The sequence below is a fragment of the Morone saxatilis genome, unplaced genomic scaffold, assembly GCF_004916995.1.
Source record: "Morone saxatilis isolate NCDOM2014 unplaced genomic scaffold, NCSU_SB_2.0 Contig16, whole genome shotgun sequence".
Lineage (NCBI taxonomy): Eukaryota > Metazoa > Chordata > Actinopteri > Moronidae > Morone > Morone saxatilis.
The window spans coordinates 15149140-15160785 of NW_023339718.1; the positions used below are offsets into that span (position 1 = coordinate 15149140).

The 11646-nt window shown below is 41.6% G+C and overlaps 1 protein-coding gene across 1 annotated transcript in view; it reads right to left on the minus strand.

Moving 5' to 3' along the window:
* arl15a (ADP-ribosylation factor-like 15a) overlaps positions 1–11646 on the minus strand; it is a 94471-nt gene that overhangs the window by 52075 nt on the left and 30750 nt on the right. The window contains exons 2-3 of the mRNA XM_035657946.1: positions 6717–6861; positions 5341–5400 (exon numbers count right to left, since the gene is read on the minus strand). Of these exons, the coding sequence (XP_035513839.1) occupies positions 5341–5400; positions 6717–6861 (205 nt within the window). The remainder of the gene's footprint in view (positions 1–5340; positions 5401–6716; positions 6862–11646) is intronic.

The window sequence follows — 11646 nt, forward strand, 5'->3', positions numbered from 1 at the left end:
CTTCATTGAGGAATGAGCTGGGGCTGGAGCTGGAGTGAGGTGGAAAACACTTCAGCTGTTGATACACCCATCAACCTGCAGTCTCAGCACTGTCTGTTTTTAAGTAAACAGTTCCTGTGTGAGGCCTAGCCTGAAACACACATCAATCCCTCTCATTTAGAGCTGCAACAATTAGTCAACTAATCGATTGGTGGATTGATATTTTCATAAACTATTAATTGTTAAAGTAATTTGCCATGCATGGAGATTTTCTGCTTTTATCTGTTCTATACCATATTACACTGAATATCTTTGGCTTTCAGACTGACAAAACAAAACATTTAAAAACAGCATCTTGGACTTTTAAGAAACTGGGATGCATTTTTTTTTTTTTACCATTTTACAGACCAAACAACGATAATGAAAATGACTTGCAGGCCTAATGCACATAATTGATTAATCTGGTTTACAGAAATGTGGCACCTCTTAATATTTGAGATAAATAAGTTGTGTTACTGTATTCAAGTAATTTGGCTGTATATTCTCTCTTTGCCACTGTTCACCCCTCCTTTCCATTGGGTGAGCCATTTGCATCATGTGCCACTGTGACTGACACAGCTGTTTATAGTTATAGTAATAATTAAGTTAAAGTAATGTGAAGTAATGATTACTCAACACACCCTTTCTATTTATATTGCACTTTACCCAACCCAGATATAGGCTGCTGTGCCTATATAGTAATATCAAGTGCACATGGATATGTCCTCATTGTCCTTGCACAATTGTCCTAGCACTTCTGCATTGTTAAAATGGAATCCTTGCTGTTCTTGAATGTTTTCGAAATTTGAACTTCAAAAGTGGGCTCGGGCTAATGCACTCTCAAGATATAAATGGGCTGTCCCTTATAATATCTGTAATGCACCATTCACCCAGTATCAACAAAAAAACTAACATCAAATATAGTAATATCCTGGAATGAGGCCTCAAATAGAGATCAGTTACACGTCTGTCCTCAGAACTCCCAAATCAGAACAGTCTGCGACTGCCAGCATCTGCTTTAGACCCAAATGACAATTTACAAATTATTTGACTTTTTCTATGCAAAGGAAAAGTTTCCCTGCTGGGCAAAGTAACACACACTGTGGTCCTATTTGATACTAATAAGAACCACATTGGGTCTGCAATGACTACAATGTAGTGGTTTTGTTCTGAGATGTGCTCACATACTTCCTTTGCCCGTTGGTGGTCATAGACAACTGGTAAATGTTCTGTGATATTCTTGCATCTTGCTGGTCTTCCCTCATGTTCTCTGTATGTGTGCATGCAAACTTATAATGGATGATAAGATGGACTCTATATACATAAGAACGTTCAACTTTACACAAATCTATCACATTCTCACACACACTATGCAAACACATGATCATCTACAAGTAAAAGCGCATAAACCTTTAAATTGGCACACTGAAGTAAACATCTTTTACTATAATTTGTCAGATTTCCAGTATACTGGAAATATATAATAAAGTATGCCTGGTGACAAATACTGCTTACACAAGAACACTGCAAGTGCAAATATCTACCACTCTACATCAAATCGAAAGCCTCAACAGCAACGAGCGGTGATTATTAGGACCACTTCATCAGCTGTCATTGCGTGGCATGAATGCACACTGTGAAATGGCCCGTCTAGACCTGACGTCATGTCACTGTCCAGACATATACACACTCACATTCACACACATTCATACACGCACTTAATAGATTCCTCCCTGTGTCCCCGGAGGTGCCCTTCCCACCTAATCCCTATACCTGGCACCAGCTGGGTAGCAAATGCTTGCCAGACTAAAGATCACCAGATGCAAAATTCTCAATGTCAACCAACTCAAAGCACTTTCTTACACTTCATTCAGTACAAAGAGCTTTCATTTAACAATGTTGATGCCCAGTTTTGCTGCAGAGATGCTGATGCTTTGATTTCTAATGAAATGTTCAGATTACTTCTAAGTAAGTAACACAAGGTGTCATACAGGGGATATTGCTTCATTGTGCCAGTCTCATATTCTGATAAATAGTTTGAGAGAGGACAAGATGATTTTTTCACCTTCTTCAACGACGTCTACATATCTGCTACCTTCCATATTTCTTAACCAAGGTTGGATTATTTTATGTGCATTGGTGATGTGTGACACTGAAGCGTGATGCATGATTTTCTCTTTTTTTGAGCATTTGAGCTGACAGCTCTGAAAGGACAGGCTCTGTAGTGAGAGACCACACAGTTTGTCTTTTAGCGTGCACATGTGTCTGATTTTTACAAATAGTCTGCTGTTCAGCTGTGGAAACCGATTTTTATTTTATGTATTTATTTATTTCAGTTAAAGCTTCAGTTGGACTTAATGGGATGGTTGGATTTAATTATTTTGTTCTTTTCTGTCTCTGCTGTCATAGCCGTACTATGCCCGTTGGATTTTTTGTCATAGACATGCACACATGTAGAAACCAAGTTAAGAAACCTCCTATTTGTATACATGACCAAGAAATCAAGTTTTTCCAGGAAAAATCTATCTGTATTAACCAGGTTTTTCTTAATCATTTACTCCTATTAAGGGAACAGGGGTTCTCACTTGCATTATGTTTTTTAAAAATCAGGGCACTGCAGTAACTAGGTTATTTACAAGGATGCAAAAGCACAATCCGGAGGCAATGGTAAAGAGAAGGAATGGGAGGCAGAGGGAAGAAGAAGAAAACGAAAAATGGAAAACAGAGGTGAAGATGAGAGAGAGAACAAATGAAAACAAGAGAGTATGGACCTCTATGACAAATGCACGAGTAAGACAAACATATAGTCAGGTCTAAATCATTACAGGCAACATACCATCAGGGTTGCCTGTACATAAGCTGCTTTGTGCCTCTGGTTTAAAGGACAGCTTGCGCTTATAACAATCTGGCCCAAAGCACTCAAGGCAGGGAGAGTTAAAAATGCATTACCAGGCTTAGCAACAAATCAAGTTACAGTTGTGTGCAACTATACTTACATGAGTTCATGGGCTGCAACATTTTAATGATAGAGAGGAGAACTGGCTCCTAAACTAAGTGCCATGTTAGGGTCAGTCTCTGCTCTTTGTTGTATGCAGGATTTCTCTGTGTGCCAAAGGTGTTGACCTTAACACTTGCTTGTTTCCCATATGCCTTTTTCCTGTTCAACTTTAAAACCACTTGTGTCTCCCAAATGAAATGGGTTGAGCAATAATCAGGCTTACCCTGCCAAGCAAACAGCAAAGATAGAATAACTGCATATAAAAAGCGTGAAGGCTTGGGCTTTTATGAGGGAGGATTTCATGTGTTTTAACTGCTCTACTTACTCTACCAAAAGGAGCAAATACTCAAATAGTTAATGTATCAGTGCTTGTGCCTTTAATGTTCTTTTCAATCTCCGGTACTTAAAGGTCACCTGCATATGCAAGACTTGCTTTACATTTCTTACTGTAAAGGGAGAATACCTCATTGACATTCAATGGGCTTTCCAGTGAGAGAGGAAGGAAATACATGGGAAGTGCTTCACTTCTTCACGCTTCTCAACAAGCGCTTGTCTTAGTCAAGGCTGAGTGAATAGAACAAGCCACAAAGGTATTGTGTAAAACAAGTTTTTTCGGGTCAGGAATACTGATGTCTGTGCGTCACATCTTGTGTCATTTTTCTGCATCATTGATGCAGTGCAAAATAACATAAAACTAAACCAGGCATGTTTGCTTGTTTTAAAGCCATAGGGAAAGGGGAGGAAAGAAGAATACTGACAGAAATGGGAAGCATTGAGTAAGTTACAAACAGTATGTGCGGAAAAGGGCTGCTTTAATCAGAAAATGATCTGAAAAACCCATTACACAAACTGACCAGTGGAACATTATGCAAGAGCACCAACTCTCCCGACTCCACATTTACGTCATATACATTTGGAACTGGAAGAGTTTGCCTTCACTCAGCCAAACAAATGGGTTTCATGTCAACATTTCACCTCGGTCAGAAACCTAAATCCGATACTGCGCTCCAAATAAAAAGTAGTCAGTGGCATGGCACTATAAATCGCTCAAATTCTTATGCTCTGTGTATTTACAAGAAAAGGGAGTAAAGGTCCATGCAGGGAGGCAAAGAGAAAAAGAGAACAGATTTCATCATCCTTTGCTGTGGTGGCAACTTATACTAACGTATCTAAATCAAACGTGTCATCCGTGGGACCAGTGTTTTTCCAACCACAATACTGTCCCACCAGACTGGCTTTGAACCAATCCAGAAAAACCTCTTCTGAAAACCCCCTAATGCGCTCTGTCCAAATTTGGTAGCACCCTCGTTGGTGGTCCCCCTGGTGCCTCTGTGTGTGTGTCTGTGCGTGTATGTTTTTCATCTTTTCAGAAGGCTAAGTTGGGTGAGCCTTCAAAGCATGCACTGCACCTGTCATGTGCCTATAGAGTGCAGAACACAACATAAATTATTAAACTCTCAACAAAAACAGGAATTTTCTTGTGTCACTACATTGCTTGTAGGAGAAGGGATAGTCCTGATTTATCTTTCTCTTCAGGCTCCGTTTAAGGACTGGAAGCCTCCCATTGCATTTGTTTCGTTTACGCATCTCCACCTCAAGAACCCTCATCTGTGCTTATTAAACGGCTTCCTCGAGTGCTGCCCATTTCCAGGAATAACAGGGAGCAGATTGTACAGCCACTTCAAAAAACACTAACAGGCCTGACGTCTGTATACAAATGACAGTCTGTGACTGAAAGGTGTGATGCTGCGGGAGGTAAAAACAAACATGGTTTTACATCCTCGGCGTACACAGTAATCTGTGTAAACAGTTTTGGTTAAGAGATGATACCAGATCAGGTTATGTAAAAGGAAAACATAAAAAAAATATTTAAACAGGGCAAATCTGCACATTTGTATAGTAAGGTAAATTATTAAAGTTTTTTTTTTTAAATTTGATTGCATAATGTAAAATTAAATCATTAAAAAAAATTCAATATCTTAATATCTTAAGCTGCAAAGAAACGGCAAATCACTATTCTCTATTTGCAATTGCTTTTAAATATATATTCCACTTTATATTTAAAGTCTACATTTTCACAAGGAATTTAAAATACAAAACCACATTCAGATAGCTACTTAGTTAGTTAATGGGGGCTGCAGCCAGTGAACTAAGCTAAAGTCTGGGTTGGCCCACAAGAAAATGTCATTGCTGGGAAACTATCCATTTCACCTTACACAGTTTCACTGACAGATTCACACTGTGGGTTTCATGTGACATAAGGGGAAATTGTCAAATTAAATTCTGAACGCTTTACAGGCTGAGGCTTGGCATGCGTTTCTTACCTCCCAGTTCTTTTACATTCAAGATTGCATTAGGAAATGGCACTGCTTTGATGCTGAAACCTGAGAGGAGAGAAATGAAAATTATTGTAATAAAGTAGTCAAGAAATTGTGTGTGTTTGTGTATGTGTGTATGTATGAATATGTGTGGATGGCACATGGTAAGAGTCACCTTTTAGGAATGTTGGCTGGATTGCCTTTCAATAGTGAGAAAATGGCTAAAATCAATTAGTTTCCCCGGGATATTTGGTGTACCTTTTCCAAACCACCAGCTGGTGAACACAAAGAGGCCTGACAACATATTTGTATTGTAGAAACGAAAGAAAAGAACACTTTGTGTGGTCCGGGTTAGCAAAACAGAAAAACAAGAAAAGCTAAACAGCAAAGTGTTTTGTTCTATGTTGTAGTTAGTAGGGGATAGAACTAATGTGCCACCAAGTATTATGCGGTTTGTTTCTGCGGTTGCATATAGTGGGAAAAAGTAAGATTTAATGTTGCTCAAATTATGCTAAATTGTCTTGGGGGGAATTCTTTTCCTGGAAACATTCACAAACAGGAGGCGAGATGGGAGAGACAACTGATTATGATTTTCTAAACATCTGAATTAACTGCTAAATGTGGTTTTTAAGTACACTGCAACAGTGTAAAAAATCATGAAGTAAGAAGTGGGGGGGGGAGACACGGGAGACTTCCCCAGTAATTGTTCTAATTGTTCCCCACGATCTTCCCTCTGTAGATGTTGGCAGAGACGCAGATAGCGCTGACAGCTGAATCATAATAATTTTCCGCTAAGGTAGGTAATCGGCATATTTTATCTATTAATGCCCACTCAGTGGCAGACACAGACAGGCGTTCACTCCCTTGAACCACCCCCCTGCCACAGAGACATACACACTAACAGTTACAGGCAGCACATTTGGGAATTACTTTATATTTAGCTTCTACTGGTGAAAGTGCACAATGACTAAATCTAAAATGGGACTGCAACAGCTCAAAGCGGACTGCTGACAAAGCCAGGGGAGGAAAGAGGAATGTCAGTGTCCTTGAGGGATTGCATTGCGTATATGGAAAGCAGAGCGTTGACGACCAAGAGAATGATGTACTAACCCTAAAGCCTCTTGAAACTGAGTATTGGCTGGTGAGATACAGCAGAGTGTTTCTTGCATGAGCGCTGGGACTTTGGAAGACGCACTGAAGACATGCTTCCCCCTATTGGAGAGCTGCGATACCTGGATAGTGTTATCTATCTGTGATGTTCTTGAAACATGAAAGTGCACGTGCGAGGGAGGAGAGATGGTCTAAGAGAGATGTGTCTGTGGAGGTTTCTATTTAAGCACACGCATTCTCACTAAAAGAGGTCATATGTAATGTGCACATACCTGTCGTGGGCACGATGCCGTCGCTGCCCTCATTACAGAGGCGTGAGAGCAGGCTGGTCTTTCCAGCACCCGTCAGACCAATGCACACCACATCATACTCTGGTCTTGGCGGCGGGGGTCCTTTACAGCACAGTGCCCGGAAACACTGAAACAAAACAAGCAAATCAATGAATGTGTTGCAAAACAGACCAAGAGCACGTGGGCCGGACGGGGTAGTGATTAACGTTCTGCATTTGGAATCACAACATGTTCTGCCCTTAGAGTGGATATTCTTGAAATAAACCCTTGTGTCTCTGACTCTGCAAGAGGACTCTCGTGGGCATTACAGCTGTCTTCATATGATGAAGCAGGAAACCCTAAAAAGGGTCTGGTCTACGAAACACAGGAGCCAAAATGTTTAACCATGATCCACCAGGAAGCATTGAAAAAAAGGAATGAGCAATGACAAAGAATAAAACCACAAGATGTTTGGCTTTTATGACTTAATGTAATCATGTCATGTCATGTCAAACAGAGTAAAATTCTACAATTGGTGTGAAAGGGGACTAGGAGTGTTAGATGAATGCATCCAAGCACTGATGCAATATGTTTTTGTCTGCAGTGTCTATGTGTGTGGACTCTGTCTGTCAGGGCCCTTATGGCGGCCAGAGGCAGACCTGTCACTCCATGAATCACGGCCTGGGACTGAGGGCCTGCTGTGAGACATTAAGGGCCAAATGCAGTGTGAACCGTGAATGAGATCTTTAAACTTGTGTGGAGAGATCAGTATCCAAAACTAAAAAGAGATCTCTTTTATTAGCAAGACAGGAACCAGTCTGGACAAGGCAGGACACACAGAAACACACACACACACACACACACACACACACACTCTCTGTCTCCCATCTACTATATCACATTTCAGGTGGAAGAACATCAACACAAGATTGCTTACTGCTCTTGTCAGGGGACGACCCTGTTCAACACACTGCTACCCTGTTCAATCAAAGACTCTGACAGGAAGGAAAACACACGCACAAGTGTACATGAACGGCTCCACATCTGTGCGCACATTCTCCAGGTGTGCTTGGGCATGCCATTACAAATGTGTACCTCGGTGGGGAAGAGCAGATATAAACAAATGAGAGGATAAACAAACATTCGAGTATCATTGGCAAATGTTCAGGATTTAGGTTTTAGTACAAGACAACAAGAATATAAAATATAAAAAAATATATATATTTTAGCTGCACCTCAATTTTTTATCTACTATTTAATGAAGTAAATGAACGAGAGTATTCCTTAGAGTAGTAGCAATTGCTGCAACATAGAAACGCTGCGTACTTCATATAATGGGGGAAGAAGAGAGCAGAAAAGAGTGTTGCGGCCTCAATTCTTCCGCATACCCCCAGACATCAGTGACCACCAGGGTCAGTTTTCAGAGCCGTGCCAAAACAGAGCTGCTGTTTGATGGAGATGTGGGGAATCTGCTTCAACAGAACCAGACGTCGGCTGAGCAACCCGACCCCCCCGACTCCTTGGTGAACCCGCCAGTCTGCTCAAACAGGAAACATTCTCCTCTTCCAGAAAAACGGTAAGATAAGAAACACACGCGCGTCAGATGGGGGAACACATGTTAAAAACTTGGTTTGATGAGGTCATTCTTCTCCCCATGCCACCTCTACCTTCAACCTACGCTCCCCCGAAGCAACGTGTGGAAGGTGAAATCTGCCCTTCGACCGTTAATCCCCCAAACTGACAGATGATCTTTCAGGGGAGGCATGGGGCAAGAGCTGGATGGAAGAACTGGAGTAGCTATGGAGTTGTTATGAGTTGGATGATTGTTATTTATTCACCCCCTCATAAAAGGATTACTGGGCCGACTGTACCCGATAGAGAAGGGAACAGAGAAGGTTGCTGCTTCATTGGCTATGTGGGAGCAGACACGCAGGACAACTCCCACCGCCTCTCTCTCCACGTACAGTGAAGATTTCACAACAGTTACCAAATGAGCATCCAGGGCCTGACCCTGGGGTCCCTACACAGTGGCCCCTGTGAGAGAGGGAGAGATGCAAGCTCCCACCTCTGGCCCTCTTTGACAGCACAAGATTGACGAGGAGAGGTTGCTCAAAAGGCTCACAGGAGAAAAATAAATATGTCCAAAGGCCTTTGCTTACCTCGAGACAGGCCCCTCCCCTGTCAACCACACACTCAGTGATCTGAGAGTCAGTGTGCTGTGTCACGGAGACTGAGGGATCAAATGAGACTGCCGAGGATGATGACTACCCCCGAAAATCTCCAAGGTATCCTGACCAACAGCTGAGATTAAAACTGGAAATTGAATACATAGTCAGAAGTTCTCTAAACGTTATTGGAGTGATTTACAGTGGTGGAAGTGACTGAGTTACAAAAATATTCTCACATTTACTGTGACAAAGAAAAACATATGGAGACTTATCAGCTTTACTTCCGTGTTACTATTGGCTACTATTAAACTACTATGAGGCCACTGACGCCTTAAAAAGAGGACAGTCTTTAAGAAAGACAAATAAAACCTTGGAACTCCTTGCCAAAACACTGCCCATAAAAAGTCTGCCATTCCTAGACTTTATTGATTGGCTGCCTCTTATAGGATTGGACATGTTTTAATTGTGCTTCCCTGAAAGACCTGCCGAGACATTACCTCATTGTTGTTGTGAAAGCTGATTAGCTAGGCTTTATGTAAATGAGAAACACTGCTGAATATAAATATCACTTAAGACATAGCCAGGCTGCATTTTTTTCATTTCTTTTCAGTCTCCTTAAAAGATGCCTGACAGAAAGAAGGAAAAAAAACAGCCCCCTAGCTTCCAATTTGAAAAAGATGTCAAGACATTTAATGGGTGACATAACGGGGCCTCCTGGCAGCAGACCAGAGCTCGAGCACACAAGAACAGAAGCTGAAGACACTACTGCTGGTCTATCAGTGGTTGTGTAAGAATAGATCAGGGCAGCTCCATAACTCTACAGATGCTGAACTTAATAGCATTTAGCCTCGTATAAAAGATGCGGAAGCCCATATTCAGAGTGAAAAAGGACATCAGCGGTATGAAAGGGAAATAATGACTTCAAATGTTTCCCTTTAAACAATGTCCCAAGTCATACCACGCGCAATAGGATGCAGACACCACCATGGAGCGTGCTGACCTGAAGTGACCGTTTGTTGATACGCATACTGTAAAAACATATTTGGAGAGTACATATATGGAAAAGGAAAACCGTTTCGCCAGTGAGTCATAATCCATCGTGTTGTAAATTCACCTGATGTAGTTGGAGAGAACAGGAGCCAGGCTCTTTTTAGAAAACGACTTTGTATTTTTAGAGGTAATAAATGTAGGTTAGAGGGAAGCCACTACCACCGCAGCAGACTAGTTCGTGTTTCACTCTCGTACTCTCTGGCTACGGTCGAGACACCACAGGACAGGAAAATGGGGGGTGGCATTACAGCATGTTCTAAATTGAGGTACACCAAACAAGCTGCTTAGGAACATACATAAATGCTAATAGTAACAGAACAAGTACCGTTTGTGCACAGTGCTAAAACCAGCAGGTGTGCAGCATCAACTAATGCGGTTGCTGGAATAGTCAGGGCCACCCAATAATTAATCCAATGTCTTGCACAGAAAAGATTAGCAGATTTTTGGGGATCATTAGGATCATTACAGAGTATTGTGTCTGTATCCAGATGTTTGGCTACCATTATCCAAACATAACAAATTCCACCCTTATTATACACAACTGCTTTGAAAGATGAATTTAGATAACAACATTGCACAGAAATACAGTAAGAAAGTGCTAACATTACACTCCTCTGACACTACAGCAGGTTAGTGTTTTCAAAAACACCAAATATCTCCGGCTGAATCACAGAGAAATGTATTAACAATGATGTATGAATTCTCCTTTTGAACTAATGGTGCAGCCATAAAAAACAATACAAAATAGTGCTGCAGCAAACAGACAGAGTGAGTGTGTGTGTGTGTGTGTGTGTGTGTGTGTGTGTGTGGCAGGTATTTTGAAGGAAACATTTTATTGAAATATTGAAAACATGGTTTATCAGTGATCAGTGATTGGCCTCTAATCAGCATCATTACTGCCAATGGAAAACTTGGAAAACAGGAAGGCAGACACATAAATTGGGGCGGTGTTCAGTGGGAGGAAATCATGCATCAGATCCTAATCTTGTTAAAAACAATCCACAGTTAACCAGAAACTCCTATAAGACTAGTGTTCTGGTTTATGGGGAGTAAGGGCCTCCCTTAGTCACCTGAACTGGGAATACAACTTGACCACATGTTTTACTTTAGCAAAAACAAAAGAAAAAGGGGGGGGNNGTAATCTGGTAACTGGCTACCAACAGCCGTCCTACAAGTATACTTGTGTAGCATAAGGGTCAGACACACAAACCGTGTCCACTTACAGTAAAAACCAACGCAGTGGGTTGTGTCCTCGCTCGTGGCACACTTCCTCTCGAAAGGTTGGTTACACATCAACTGATATGCTTGAACTGTTCGCACTCGACCCAGCGATGGTGCTAATGAGGGTAATAATGCCTGTGGAAAATTACAGTATCACATTTACCTCCAAGAAGTTCCAATAACTAGGAACACCAAAAAGCAAACCATGACTTCCTCCTTGGCTGCCAATTTACACAAGCTGGGTATCCTGATTCCCCAACAACAGTGGAGCTAGCAAAGGAAAGAAGAAAGGAGGAGGAGAAAGGGGAAAGGACATCCGAGACACTTGCCTCTGAGAGTCATACCCACAGTAGACAGACAGACACAGGACACGGATGGGCAAGCAGGCCGTTTTTATTTTTCCAGACCAAGTGTCGGGACAACACTTGTGTGCAGGGCTCACTCCTGACCTTTGGAAATGACAGTCCTTTATATGGGCGTCCCGACGGAGGAGC